The sequence below is a fragment of the Protopterus annectens genome, chromosome 7.part0, assembly GCF_019279795.1.
Source record: "Protopterus annectens isolate FY-2018-M chromosome 7.part0, PAN1.0, whole genome shotgun sequence".
Classification (NCBI taxonomy): Eukaryota; Metazoa; Chordata; order Ceratodontiformes; family Protopteridae; genus Protopterus; species Protopterus annectens.
The window spans coordinates 553,595,973-553,611,922 of NC_056739.1; the positions used below are offsets into that span (position 1 = coordinate 553,595,973).

Here is a 15,950-nt window from a genome sequence, read left to right on the forward strand (position 1 = left end):
CAAACAGCAAAGCTAAAAATTCTAAGATTTTGTCGATGGGAGCAGAGAAAGGATCAATGTTATTATCACGAGCCCAGTAGAAAAATCTCTTCCATTTACTCTTGTAGAGTTTTCTAGTGGATGTTTTTTGTGACGCCAAAAGAATCTTATGAACTGGAGAAGACAGAAAATTATGCTTGGCAATTAATGGGACTGGAGAAGCCAAGGTAAGAGTCTGAGGTTCTGAAAGTTTGGGTGAACTAATCCTTCTGTATGGGTTAGGAGATCTGGATCCAGAATCCACAGTCGCTGAATCAGATAAGGCCAAAGAAGGGGCAACCCAATCTGTTGAGGCCAGAAGGGAGCACTGAGGATTACTTTGCTCTTCAACCTGATCACTTTCTTTAGGAATTAAAGGAAATAGGAGAAAGGCGTACAGAAGTCCGGAGGGTCAATTGTGCAAGAAAGCATCTCTCAGGGACTCATCCAGAGGGGGGACAAGGACAAAGTAGCGGCTGCACTTGTTGTTCAGGGGCAATGCAAATAGGTCGCAGCAAGGTTGGCCTCAGTGACGAAAAATTTATCTCGCCACTTTGGGATTGAGAGACCACTCAAAAGGCAGGAAAATGCATCTGCTCAGTTTGTCCACTATCTCACTGGAACTCCCAGAATATGCGTTGATAACCCTTCAGAAAGCAGCTGAAAGAGATCACCCACTACCAGACTTTGAGAGCTTCTCAACAAAGGGGGCATGACTTGGTTCCTCCCTGATTGCTGATGTACCAAACTAATGACATATTGTCCATTTGAACTGCAATCTTTCCCAAGTGAAGAACAGTTTGAAAGGCTTGCAACACTAAAAGCACTACCCTCAACTCCAGAACACTGATGTGAAAGTTGGCCTCTATGGGGGACCAAGTGCCTAGACAGTCTTGCCCAGACAATGCCCCTCACCCCATCTGGGAAGCATCTGTGGTCACTATGGCTTGGGGTTGAGATGGAACAAAGGGACGGCCCAAGAGAATTTCATCCCTGTGAATCCAGGGTCTTTCATGAAATGACTGGTAATCAAAATCTGATCTGACCTTTGCTGACATGGAATGAACCACTGAGATGCTAGCAGCCACTGAAGAATTCTCATATGAAATCATGCTAGAGGAACTAACATAATGAAAGCTGCCATCGAAACTAAGGCCTGTAAGATTAGTCGTGCGGCTACTTCTTTTGTTTCTGACAATCCTTTTTATTTGGGCCTTGGTCTTTTGCAATCTTGGAAAGGAAAGGGAAGCTATGCAAGTATTGGTATTTAGCACTGCTCCTATGACCTCTAAAGTTTGTGTTGGAGTCTGTACTGATTTTTCGTAATTTACAGTAATCCCCAGGTTGGCGCAGGTCTGAAGAACAGAGTCTCTTGCTTGTTCTAGTAGATGCCTAGTGGAAGCGTAATGAGGCATTCGTCTAATTAGGGAAACACACGGAATCTTTGCAGTCTCAAGTGAGCTGTTACTACTGCCATGCATTTGATGAAAACCCTGGGGGCTGTGGTGAGGCCAAAAGGCAGAGCTCTGAGCTGATAATGACTGGGTTCCAGATGGAAGCAGAGAAATCTCCTGGAGCACTTACCCATTTTTATGGGGTAATATGCATCCTGGAGATCTATATGCATATTACCCCATAAAAATGGGTAAGTGCTCCAGGAGATTTCTCTGCTTCCATCTGGAACCCAGTCATTATCAGCTCAGAGCTCAGATCTAGACTGCGGTGGTGGTGCTGCGGTAGTGTTGTCACCTCACAGTTAGACGTTGCCCGTTCGATTCTCAGTTAGAGCGTCTTCTGTGTGGCGACATGCGTGAATGGGCGTTCCTTCATTGAAGGTTGTGCGTTAGACCCGGCAAGCCACCACGTAAAACTCTACTGCCAATCATTAGCGGGCCGGAGTTCCGCTGTGGCAACCCCTAACCAGGAAAAGCCGAAAGACACAAACATGCATTCTGGAGATCTATCGAACACATCCAATCATCCTTCCTTAGAAATGGAGAATAGACTGAACAGTTGTTCAAAACATTCAGATCCAAACTTGGTCTCCAGTCCCTGTCTTCTTTGGTACTCAAAAGATTTTTGAGTAAATTCTGGATTCTGTTTGGTCTGGTGGGACCTCTTGGATGTCTCATTTTCTTTGCAGCAGTTGTTGAATTTCTAGTACTGCTAGTTCCCTCTGACTGGGTGGAACATCAAGGATTCTGTTGGAATTGTCTGGAAGAAAAGGAAAGGGTATGGTGTACCCTTTAGTTATAATCCTTTGTACCCAATCATCTGAAGTTATCTGAAGCCAGGCATGCTGGTGCAAGGACAGACAACCCCTGACTGCTTCCAGAGGAAAGCAACTGGGCCTCCTTTTCAGGAGCGCTGGAAGTGTTTGCCAGGAAAGCAGTCCCTGGAATCCTGATTTTGTAGGTCACCTCTGTTGCATGGATGATGTCTTCCTTTAAAGTTTTGCCCTCTGCCCCTGGTACAGCCACTGCCATGTGTGTCCTGAAAATGCCCTTTGGACTTTCTGAACCAGATTTTCCCAATTCTCTTGTTCCTGGAGAAGGACGCTGAGGAGTAGAAAAATGTATGCCTCAATGCAGAAAGGGTGTTTCCATCTTTCTCATACCTGGCCACAATTTCTAGAACTTTAGGGCAAAAAAGTGATGATCCGTCAAAGGGTGCATTGACGAATGACTACCTGAATGGCTCTACAAATTCGAATAAGCGCATCCAGGCATGTCTCCTAATGGCTACACCTGATCCCGATGTTCTAGTTGCCCCTTTGGCTACATGGGTTATCAGCTTCATGGATGAATTTGAAATGGACTCTAGGGTGGCCAATTAAGATGTAACATTATCTTGGACCTCTTCAAATACAGCTCCTGCCAGGGTATCTGACAGCTTTTTAATCAGATCCCAATAAAGTCTGTTGAAATGTTCCATAAAGTTCAAAGACCGCAAAGCAAAGGTCGCTGAAGCATAAACCCGCTTTCCAAAACTATCATCCAAGACTCTATTGGGAGGATGTATAATGGAACTTTCCTCTGCAAGTTCCTATTTGTGACTGCTGCTACCACCATGGCATCTAGTGGTAATCCCTTTGCCCAAAACTGATGGTCACCTGGTGCAGATAAAATTTTACCTGGCCTCTTGGGGATAAGTCCTATGGAGTCAGCAGCCTTCCACACCTGCTACGAGATCAACCTATTGAGCTCGTCAGCAGGTCTAGTAACCCAAGAAGTAGACGATCAAGTGCTGAAGGCCTGCAGGAAGACTTTTGGGACGTCCAGCCACCCCTCTGTTTAAGGATCTCAAGGATGTCTCCAAAGGAGATGTCTTTCGGGAGTGACCGTGGTGAACCCTCCCCCTCATCAAAATCAATGTCTTTTGTGATGGATTCCTCCAGGGCATCTAATTGTTTCCTCTTAAACAACTTCTTCTGAGGAACCTCCTTAGTGGGGTGATCTGGGGAGGTATCAGAAGAGGACAATACCTGAACAGGTGTCTCCTGTGGCTGCCCAGGCATGAGATTGGAGAAAGCTCTGGTTGAGAGGAAGGATCAGGAAACTGCTCCGATAAGAAAGGAACCAGACCAAAGCCCACAGTGAACAAGGCCCTCTCCATGGCCAGGAAGGCTGGCCCCCCAAAGAGGGAAGGGAGCCCGGAACAGAGAAGGACCGCCTCGGAACCATGGTCATGCCCCACTCTGAAGAAGCCGCCCCTGAAGCTGAAGCCAGGGTAGAGCTAACATGTGCCGAAGCACCAAGGTACAGAGAGAGCTCCAAAAAAACACAGAGTCCAGTCCAACCCCTTGCAGCCTAAAGCTTAGCCATGACCCCGAGAGTTCTCTGGATCCGACAAAGTCGAAGGACTCAGGGTAGAAATCAGTACAAGAGATTCAGATCTCTTCGGAAATTAAACAGTTGGTGCCGGAATCTCCAACGCTTCAGAGAAGGTTAAAGGAGGAAGAGTAGGAGGGGTTAAAGAAGGAGGAGATCTGGCACCCAAAAGGGCTGGAACCAAGGATGCACCTGCCAAGTCCCCTCACCGCAAGGAGCTGCTCCAACCATCTCAACACATCTAGTTCTGTTAGGCTCCTAGTGAAATGAATTGACTTGGTAGAGGAAGATTTTGGTCTTTCCAAAATTGGGTTGGGCAAATGACAAGCAAAGGGATCTATGGATGGAGAATATCTGGTCCCAGGTCTAGCTAAGAAAGAAAATTCACGACATTCCACTAGATCCGAACATATCAGGGCCACAACAGAACATGGCATCAAGGCTGTCTGCTCCATAGGCTGGTCTAATATTTACTGCGATGTTTGGTGCCAGTGGAGAAGTTAGTATTGGAGCCTAAATTGGCACCAAAGTAGCCTTTGAAGAAACTGTCAGTTCCATAGAGATGGATCCAAAGTTCTCAATTTTTGGTCACTGGTGCCAAGGGAGAAGCTGACACTGATAGACTCCTCTTTTTTGGTTTGTCTAATTTGGAGGATGAAGCTGAAGAGGAAGAGGAAACGTATCAGTTTTGCTTTTACCAGAAAAACTAGGTAAGTGCTCCTCAAAAGCAGATTTAATCATCCCCTACAGCAGTAATTTTCCTTTCTACCAGGGCCCGGTGACTAAAGGCATGACAGACTGAACAATTCTCTTGCAAGTGTACCAGGCCCAAGCAACTGACACAAAGAGAATGCCCATCAGAACTGGGCGTCGTACGGTCACACTCTTGACATTTTTTAAAACCAGAAGCTCCTTTAACTTTGTCAGCCACATCTTATACAATTAATAATACAAACAACCAAATGAAACCAATAAAAGAAAAGGACAGGAAGGCTACTAACGATGGTAGATGAGAGCACCTTAAGTACAGAAGGCTACCAACAATGGTAAGCAGACTATAGCAAGTGTAGGGAGAAATATGAAAAACAGAACTACCCTTTTTATTTTTGGAAGAAAAGGAAAACAAATAAGTAAGGACAGAGAGGAGATGAAAGGCTTATCAAAGAAAAGGGTGGGTTGAATAAGCTATACAATAAAAAGAAAAAAAGTATGGCTATATCAAAATTTTGAAATACAGCAAGAAAATAAACTTAGCTAGACAGCAATTTGGCAATGTGTCTGTCACAGGAAGCGGCAAATGAGATCTGAGGTAAGGTGGAGAACAGCATACTGGGTAGGACTTAAGCTTGAGAGTCTTTTTCTTCTCACGGGCTGTAGTACCATTGAGTTGGTTCCGATAGTTCTGATGCTCAGAACTGAACCCATATGTCAAGGAATAAATGAAGATTGACAACATCAGACTTACCAGCTATGGTAGCTGAGAATACTCTTAAGAGAACGGAACAAGGGTAAAGTGAGGTAAACATAAAAGCTGTAAAAGGTATAATGATTTTAGAAACTGTAGAAAAAAATTACAGGTAAACTCACAAAGTTTGAAAAGCTACACTTGAGAGTTTTTGATCTTGCAATATATGTCCAAACACTATGGAGGCAAACTACTAGGGCATTGTGGGTAAGGAGAGGAACTCAAGTGTTCGGTATTCTATGATCTGGAAGAAGCGGCAGAGTCAGATCACAGGACTGGATCCAAACCCAACAGTTGAGGAATGAATGAAGATAATAACATCAGATCAATGTTACATAAACTCACTGACAGTAAACTGGCAAGAGAATAAAGAGCACGCAAAGTGCTGTATGCTCCCACAACATATAAAAGGTGCATAAAGGAAGTTTAGGTGAAATCTTTGATTTGTTTAGAAGAAGCATTTCGTAATGGAGTGGGAATGGAAATAAGAAAGTAGACATGAATCAGACAGCAAATAAAAGTGCCAAAAAACAAAAGAAATATAAAGAAAAGGACTAAAAGAAAAGTAAAAATAACTGGAAATTCAATAAATATAGTGACAAGTATAAAGAACAACTATATGACCAAGATTTGATTCAGAAGTTGTAAAGGAGAGCAATATAAGGCAAAATATTACAGGTTAATAGCAGCATCCCAAGAGAATGGGCTATGAACACAATGGTTAAAGTCTGAAGTTGGAGAAATGGACAAATGCACATTCTGTAAAACAGAATTGAACTAGCAGTAGATCTCATCGGATCTATATTATAACATAGAAGGTACAGAATCTCGAGTACCTGTTCATCGACACGGAAATGTCAAACGTCCTCTTCAGCAAACGGCCACATCATCAATTTCTTTCCAAGGGAAAGAAATCGGTAGGCCAACTATGCAGAACACAATTTAATAAACACCATGAAGTGGAGGGCTGTGCAGCCCACACCCCCCCCCAACTAAATATACTAACTCCGAGATTGTACTACAGCAGGGAAAAGGGCAGATTTACAACAATGGACAACCGATTTCTTTCCCTTGGAAAGAAAATCGATGATGTGGCCGTTCGCTGAAGAGGACGTTCAACATTTCCGTGTCAATGAACAGGTACTCGAGATTCTGTACCTTCGACTTTATAATATAGACCCGATCTCATCAATGGGCATGATAAACTCATGGTTAATGGTATGTACACTGAAGGGCACAATAATATGGCAAGACTGTTGTACTGGGGACCGTGCAAACACTAAATATACAAGTAGCCAAGAAGCACTAGAATCAAACCACAAAGTATTACTAACACTGAATTTGAGATTACATGTGATCGTCCAAAAAGTCAAGACAACATGGGATCCCCTAATACTACTAGTTCAAAAACAGACACAAGACAACCATTTCAAGAAAAAGGCAAGTCACGTTAATCACCGAAATTGTTATGCCCAGTAATTTGTGTCTTACTGAGACAGTATCAAAGTATTAAGATCCACATACAGAAACGACAGCAATGCGGAAGACAGACACCTGGACAGTTCCAACCGTAACAGGACTAAAAGAATTTGCAATCATACTGAAATAGGCTATCAATACGCAACACCATATGAACTGCGGGAGGAGGCAATCCTGGGTACACTGCAGGTGCTGAGAACACCACTCAACATTTATGACTAAAACAATACTAATCTCCTGAACTTTAACTCTACTATAGCTTAGGAATGTGGTTCATTATCAGTTTTAGAAACACAAAATATTTGGTGAAATTAAAAAGTAAGACCTGTACTGCAAACAATTTAATGTACACCAAAACAATTCCCTGGAGCTGTACATGACTTGTTATCGTTTGTATCAGACTGAAAATAAAATGAATACACAAAGTGGTGAAACAGTTCTTAATGAACAGGGAAAATAAGCAAAATAAATGCAACATTTTTATTTTTTTTATTTATTTGTTTTTTATAAAACAAGTCAATGCTTTCAACTTAAACACTTAAGGACTTTGGAACCACAGACTTCATTTCCACAGGAAGAAAAGCCATGGTACCGTTCTCTTGACAGATTTTATTACTCAAAAGTGTAAAGAAGCTCATTGTCTGTTAACAACAGCCTCTACATAATCAGCTGAAGTAGCATCACCACTGTAAGTTCAAGGGTGCACTAACAAATAAGGGAACGTGCCACAAAGCAAAAGGTTTTGGAATGCACCTCTTCCTATGTACTTCTCAGGATACTACATAGGAGACCAAGCCTTATGAATATATTCTGTAAATAAAAAACCTCCGGGGAAAGCCTATATTTCAATCTTCAACAAATGTTCTTTCAAACAGCAGCAGCTCTTCGCCACTAATATCATGTCTGCATAGCTAACAGCAGGTACACAACACTTTGTATAGCACTGAAGTCCTGCAACAGTTTTTCAACAAGGTGATGTACAGCAGACTTTACAGTATTTACTTACGTTCACATACAGGATTCTGGTGACTCCATCCATCAAACAAACAGACTCTTAGATTTTTTCCAACCAATTTATACCTAAAAATAAAAATAAAAATGCATAAATCCACCTGCTTCAGCTTGGCCTCTTTTCCTTGTCCATGTTTCACTATGTTTGATAATCTCCTTTATTCTTAACTTCCTCTTCTAATCAAGCCAGTGAAATATCCCTTTCTAACTACAACTGCTCATATGTTTATATCCATTTATAATTTGTAACAGATGCTGGATATTTCTTTTGTCTAAAAATATTTTTTGGTTTTTACAGTTGCTGTATATAGCTCTGGAGCTTCTTTGTACCATCTACTTAAGAGAGGCCATTATAACAAAGTCTCCTAGTAAACACAATGACTATAAATAAATCAGTTTAAACTACTTTCAATGAAACTGTAAACCACACATGCAGCTGACTATACCATTTGACAGGTTTTGTAGCCTGCTGCCAACATTATACCTTTAACCAGTTTAAAACTAAACCCACGTCTTCAGTGGATGTAAACTATATATTAGAGACAGACAGACAGACAGACACACACACACACACACACACACACACACACACACACACACACACACACACACACACACACACACACACACACACACATAGGGAGAGACACACACACAAACAGCCAAGCAGACAGGCACACAGAAAAAGAGACACACACAGACAGACGTACAGACAAACAGGTGTGTGTTTGTGTGCACGTGCATGTATAATTCATTAACTAACTTTCTACTTACCTGCCGAGCTATGATCCTATGTTTTAAAAACCTGAACTTCATTACTGTGTGGTTTTGTAGAACTGTTGCATGCAGTTCTGCTATACTGCTTCTAAAGACAGGGACTATGAGACTGTGATATACATAAACTACTGAAACTGACTTTTTTTTTGTACCCAACATGGTTGGGCTCAATAGCTCCTCTACCTGCACCCAACTACGTAATTTATTCCATGGTCAAAAGAGAAAGGCCCAGGTACACATTTGTTCCTACCTGGGGATTCCACATGAACTCGTCCACTCACTGCAAGAGCAGAAGGGTAGGGAGTGGGCCAGCCTTGCTGGTCCTGTGGGATGGCATAGCCTCTCTCCTGGCATAGTACCTCCCTTGCAGTTCTTTCACGTTCTGCTATACCTGTCCTCCAAGTATCCCCACTCAGCTCAGTGTGACTGCACACAGCACATTGTAGCACCAGCTTATGGACTCCCTAAGACAGACACCTAGTTCTTCATCTAGGCATTCCTCGTGTGACATCAGAGTCACCCCCCCCCCCCACAGGATGAGTGAGCAGACAACATCCCTCATTCCCATACTGCCCCCCCGTTGGCTCCTACAGGTGTCCAAGCCACTATCAGGACTTTGGTCACTTCCAATATAGTCAGGACTCTCTGTATGTATTGGAGTGAGTTAACACAGGGAGTATATGGTGGTCAATTACTAGCTTTAGAAAATAAAGGTTAATATTTCAATGTAATGCTTAATGTAAAACAACAGTTTTAAGCAGTATGAAAATACAAACTGGAGATACTCATTTGGTGTCCCACCCCCTCTACAGACATTAATCTACCTCTGTTCTAGTTCCTATGTCCCTCTCTTCCCTAATTCATTATCCCACACACAGCACAGGCTCCAGTATTACTTATTCCACTCATGAATGTCTCTGCACTGTACTCCATTTACCAAGGTTTCCAGCAATTAACTTTCCAAACATCAAGCTGCAACTCTTTACATAGAAGTGCATCTTGAACTCAGTCTGCTTACAATAAGCTTAAAGTTCACAAAACACACAGTATTTCATTCTGGACAATGCACACCTCAATAAAGTTCACAAAAACACAGTATTTCATTCTGGACAATGTACACCTCAATTAATGCAGTCAAGTTGCAGAACTATAGAATCCCTTCCCTCTTTTCTCTAGGCTAAACAATTTCATCACATCCAGGAAATTAAGTTTAGAATTTCTTAAAGCAGGACCTCTAAGCCAGCCTCAAGGCACAGAGGGATATAGCTCTTACTCCTCCCCAGATGTCCAGTTTTCAAGCAGTGGCATACGCACAGGAGGAACTGGGAAGGAGAGGATGCAAGTGAGCTGCTGATGCTGGGCCATCCATCCTTAGGGGTGGAGGGCTGCCAAGACTCCTTGCAATAGTAGTATTAAATGCTAAGCAAGCTCCATGCTTCAAGTGTGGAAGTGCAAATACGCCTTTCACAGGCTGCAACTGCTTCCGAGGTGAGAGGTTGTTAGGGCACACTCCCTGACATCAGAAGAATGCTGCACCACTGCCAGTCTCCTTAGTGGCCCAGACATTGGATGGGTTGAGCCTGCAGAAGGCTAACATATATCCAGTATAACAACTACAGGCACAAGGCAAGACTAGTAAACTGAAACGGCCACACAGTGAAACGCTGAAAAGTGGTTTATTTGAACGAATAACAATGTACAAAAACAAGGTACCTTGTTTTTATACACTGTTATTCGTTCAAATAAACCAGTTTTCAGCGTTTCACTGTGTGGCCGTTTCAGTTTACCCAGTACAACAGATGGGCAAGAAGGCACCAAATCAGACTAAATCACCTTTAAAGGTCTGCCAATAATGTTTTAGACTGATCAGAGAATACAATGCCCACTTTGGTATGTACCTGTTCAAACAGCACAAACTGAATGACCACAATGCTTTATCATCTAGAAAATCAAGTGGCTGGTTAGACTTAATTATATTATATTATATAATATATATTATATTATATGGCTATAATTACCCATGCCCACTGATGCCTCACCTTTGTGCAGGGGAAGACTGTTGCCGATCTGGGAATGTATGCAGAAAAAGGGGAGGTAATGAAGTTACAGCTAGATTTTTCCACTAGTTTACTAGATGTCCTCAGGGTCTGAGTATAGCATCTAATTTACTTTAAGTTTTGTGCAGTATGACACATTGCTTCAGAGGTTCCTGACAGTTAAATGATTTTTAGTTTTCTTTTGACCTGGTGACTGTTTCTACTGCACATCTACCTCTAGTTGATTTGATTAGGTAACAGCACACTCCTTGTTAAGCTTGCAGCAGTGTTTTTGATATCCTGACAGTTTAATTTATTGGTGTGCACATTGAGTTTTCTTTGGTTGAGGACAGCAACGTAAAGTGTAACCTCTTGGCCCTAATTAGTTATGATACAAAAAAGGCATTCGATAGAGTAATGTGGGAATATTTAAGATGCATTTGATGGAGTAATGTGGGAATATTTTTTAAGGTGCTGGACTTATTTGGATTTTCTAGGCAACTTATACCAAAAAACTTATAACCATGATAGCAAAATTTATATATGAAGGCTAACACCAAGGTGAAGATTTGGACCCGCTTTTCATAATGGTTTCCCATCTCAATGGACGCCAAGTAAGGGTACCAGTTATTCCCCTTGCTTTTCCCCATATATTTAGGGCCCCTTGCAAGATGGGTGAGGCAGCTGCCATATGTTGGCTGCATTTTGATGGGACAAACGCAGGAATTCTCACTTTATGATATCTCATGACTTTTATGGCACATCCTGAGAGAGACCTAACCCTGTTTTTTTGAAAGGCCTGCATTTATTTGCAGAATGGGAGGATAAACGGTTACTAGAGACAAAACATAAGCAGTTTGTATCAACTACTCCCCTGCCAACTGCCCCACCATGGAGGTTCCATTCTTGGCAGGGGTTTAGAGACTTGAGAACCAAAGAATTACACTAGAGGCTGAATTTGTTCCAGTGGCAGAAATGTCATTTTCAAAAGTGGTGAAATGAATAGTGTCATTTATCAAAAGACAGAACAGCATTTGCTTGGATATCCCACAAAGAGTACAGGCAGTGAACTGGTTCTTTTTGCCCCAAGTAGGGTACTACTCTGAGCCTCCCAGACCTTCTCCAGATAAACAGCCTCAAGCAGCTCTTGCAGATGCTTCCAAGTTTGTCTGGACCATGGCCAAGTCTAGGGTGGCAATGAATGTCATCACCCTTCCAGTGCTGATGGGGGGCAGGGGCCTCCATAACTATGATATGTACCTGGTAACAAGCTGTCTTAAACCATTCCACCAAATAAACTCCACCTCTTATGTAGAAAGTTGGAAGGAGTCAATCTTGCTTGATAGAACTTTCATGTAGGATTTTATAATGCCAGTATGGAGGCTCAGCCCAGATCAAGGAACAGTCCCTAATATAAAGCAAGTGAAGCCGACCCTACTCCAAGGAGGAGTCATGAACTGGCTCCCAGATGTCGTGCCAATATAAGTGATAGGGAACCAGTTGAAATGCAAGCTACTACAGCAGTAAGAAGGCTACGAAATCTGAACTTTGAGACCAGTTATTAAAAAATAACTGACTGATTATTCAGCATTTATCACAAAGTTTAACACTGATTTTGAGGAGACCCGAGGATTTGACCACTAACCACAAAGTTATCCAGGATGTGTTTGTTAATGGTCCCTTCCAACTGACCATCCCAGACTGACCATTCTTTCCAAGCAGCAATCAGAAAAAGCAGTACTCAGTAACATCTACAATACTTAACTGTGTTAAAAGAGGTGGTTACTAGGACATAACAGCAAAATTGGAAAACAGACCTCAGCAAATTTTCCCACAGCAATGGAAAAGGATGACACTGCTACCACTTTATTTTACTAGGTCCCATAAGTACATAATTTTAGGGTGGCAATGTCTTTATAAATTCTTTTCTGTTAGGCTTCAGAGAATGTTTCCCACAGCCAATCCTATTTGCTGTTCATCTTGGTTAAATCAGTTGAATGACAGGTACATGATTTTTTTGGGAGTGCTCAGTAGTACACAACTTTTAAAAGGGAGCTGGAGATGTGAACATCTAATGTCTAGGCTTTTTGAGCTTTTAAAGGCAGACGTGACATGCCCAGTTATCTTTAATCAGGCCTAACTTGGAGGAACAGGCAAACTCACCTGCTGTTAGTGCTAAACAAATCTTGCAAAAGATGTTGGAAAATCCTCTCCCCCAATGGAAGTGAGAGGTTTAGAGGTGGCTGTACCAACAGGCCCACAGCCATGTGATCAGTTAGAAACTGATCTGGACCCCATGAGTTAGTGGAAAATGAGATTTGGAATGGCTTAAGGGGTCAGATAATGAGTAATTTTAATATCCTCAACACTTTTGTTAGGAGTTACATTTAACTGAAAAGGCTATCCTGTTAAATCCTTTGACAACTATTTAATTAAAAACATTATACTGTGTTATTAGTTACTTGAATAATACTGTTAAGGTTGAAAGTAAATAGAATAAAGATCATAAAAAGGGCACTAGTACCTATTACTAGGTCAGTCATAAAGTGCAGCCTAGTTAAAACATAAAAGAAATATACACCATTGCTCTATCCACACCTAGATACAAGCACCACTCAACACCCCACACCAAGTACAGTCTCTGGCTGAGGTCCCTAAATGTCATTCTCACCACTCTCCATGTGTTTTAGGGTGTTCCAATGTTCATTTTCCCCAAAAGTAACTTTCAAATTAAATTGTTACATTTACACACACACACACACACACACACACACACACACACACACACACACACACACACACACACACACACACACACACACACACAATGTCCACAAATGGCAGGTAATATTCTCCAGCACTACAGCTCTATCTGGGCTCATGGTAGCCAATTGTCACCATACCAGATTACCAGAATAGGAACCTTTTTCATTGTCATTTGGTATATTACCAAGAATCCAAAATTACACAAATTAGACAAACTGCATAAAAAGATAATACAAGGAAAACAGGCCACAGTGGACTTTGCTGCCAACCAAAGCTCACATTTAATTTATTTATTTTGCTGCTAACCAAAGTCACATTTAATGAGAGTTTTCATCTTTTAATCATAAGACTTCCTCAGGTAATGAAACTTAAATGCAGAAAGTTTAAATACATTGCCCCTAGTTACTTGAAACTTAAAAACCCACCAAATGTTAAATATTTAAAGTATTGTATGACTAGGGGCAATGTATTCAAACTTTCTGTATTTAACTCTTATTATCTGAGTACGGCTTTTGATTAAAAGGCGATAGCGCTCATTAAACATGAACTTTGCTTAGCAGCAAAAAAAAAAAAAATTAAAAGTGAACTTTGGTTAGCAGTCCATTGTGGTCCATTCTTCCCTGTATTTATATTACCAAGAATGAAACAAATCACAGAGCACTCTGGGTAGTGAGTGGTAAGTACCAACAATTTATCACCATTTAGCAATAAATACCTAATCAATAGTGACTAATCCACAACCTTTTTAAAAGTGAACACGATTTAGAAAAAAATCAGTTAAACATACAGTGAACAGTTTTAATTTGCTTTTGTTTACCAGGACTGTTACTCTGGGAATTGAAATGCCCATTTTCAGCTGAACCTAGGGAGAAAAGCTCCTGAACAAGGATAGAAATACATTTGACAATTCAAACTAAAAACGGTCAACAGCATTTATCACATTAAGGCAATGCATGTTTTCAAGATGTGAGTAGAATAAAAACTACGCAAAGTGTATTAATTCTCTGCAGTACACAGACATACTACACAAGGAGACAAAAAAATCTTTTGAACAAAAAGGAAAAAAGCATCTAGCTATAGCTAGTCTTTTCTAAAACTTATATTCTGAATTACAAGAAAAAAAAATAATGTTAACACCTTTATTACATTATCAAGTGAGACCTAAGTGCAAACATTAATAGAATTGAAAAGTACGGTACTTCAACTTACTAAAACAACAGATGTCCTAATAATTACTGTTGCAGAATTCCAACTGTTGGGTTATCTCGCCAAATAACTTGGACTTCCAACCAGGGTATCAAAGCCAAAACCTTTCATAAACCCGGATATCTGACATATGACCTAAGCCGAAGGGCATAAAGCTACATCAGCAGATGTATTAGTGTAAATCCTCACACTATCTCCAAGTCAGTAAGCCTGAAGAGGCCTGAGAAACAAACTGAACTGGTCAGCTAAGGGGGAACAGACAGAAAGACAGTGATCCCCCTTCAGTTCATGAGGAGAAAGGGAGCATCGCCACAAAGAGAGGGAGAGAAAGAATACTGCAGCACTGATCAACAGGGCATCTAATGTTATGGTAAGTACTTCCACAGCTGTACTATGCCCTTCCTTGAACCTCTGTTGCAGTATTCCAAATTGTTGTACAATTCCCAAAGTTTAAGAGGCATGAAGGGTGGATGGAAAAGAAATAGGAGAATCGCCTAATAATTCAAAGAGGACAGACCTGGTGAAGGTGGCTCAGGATTTAGAGAAGGCATCCACTCTAATGTTTGCTGAAAATAAGCACTGAAGACCAAGTAGATGCTTCTAAAATTATTTTAGAGTCAAACACCTTGTAAAAGGCTCCAGATGAGCCCACTGCTCTAGTAGAATGACCCTTTGTTGGACAGGAGAAGGATATGTCATGTAGAGTGTAACATAAGGAAATGGATTTAGAAATCAAACTAGCAATAGTTTGTTTTGAAACTGGGATTCCTAATTTGGAATCTTGGCAAAAGAAACAATTGTTCAGATTTGTGAATATCCTTGATCTTGTTTAAGCAGAATATGAGCTACGTACATACAAACAATACATTTCTTCCTCCTTGTTTTGTGGGTTAGGGAAGATTTATGGTGTGATTGAGGGTTCACTTAACATTTTAGGCATGAAAACATATTTTCCCTTTATAAAAAACTAAAGGGCCTGCTAGGCATTCTCCCAATTAAGGTGTCCAACAGAAAACACATGGTGATGGAGCTTCAAAAAACTAATACTGACCAATGAAGCTGTTGTTTTGAGTCCTAAAGTGTTCTCAACACTGTTTGCCTCAAAGTTGTTTGTTCTGAGCATGGTGAGAATCACCTTTATGTTACCTCACACCAAGAGGGACGTAGAAAGGAATCCATTGCTATAATGTTCGCTTTGGTGGCTGACTGAGAGAACCTGTCTATCACATGTTATTACAGGAGAGCACATCCATATCTTGAGCTGACCTGATGTGGGTTTCCACACACCTGTTAAAAACTTATGTTCCTAAAGTGATGCCAACACCTACAGAATTAAGAAAAAGGAACGCTATCTCTGTATTC

At 41.2% G+C, this 15,950-nt stretch overlaps 1 protein-coding gene across 1 annotated transcript in view; it reads right to left on the bottom strand.

Annotated features, from left to right (window-relative positions):
• LOC122806048 (complement component receptor 1-like protein) overlaps positions 1-15,950 on the bottom strand; it is a 573,343-nt gene that overhangs the window by 268,242 nt on the left and 289,151 nt on the right. The window contains exon 6 of the mRNA XM_044076288.1: positions 7,799-7,872. Coding sequence (XP_043932223.1) covers positions 7,799-7,872 — 74 coding nt within the window. The remainder of the gene's footprint in view (positions 1-7,798; positions 7,873-15,950) is intronic.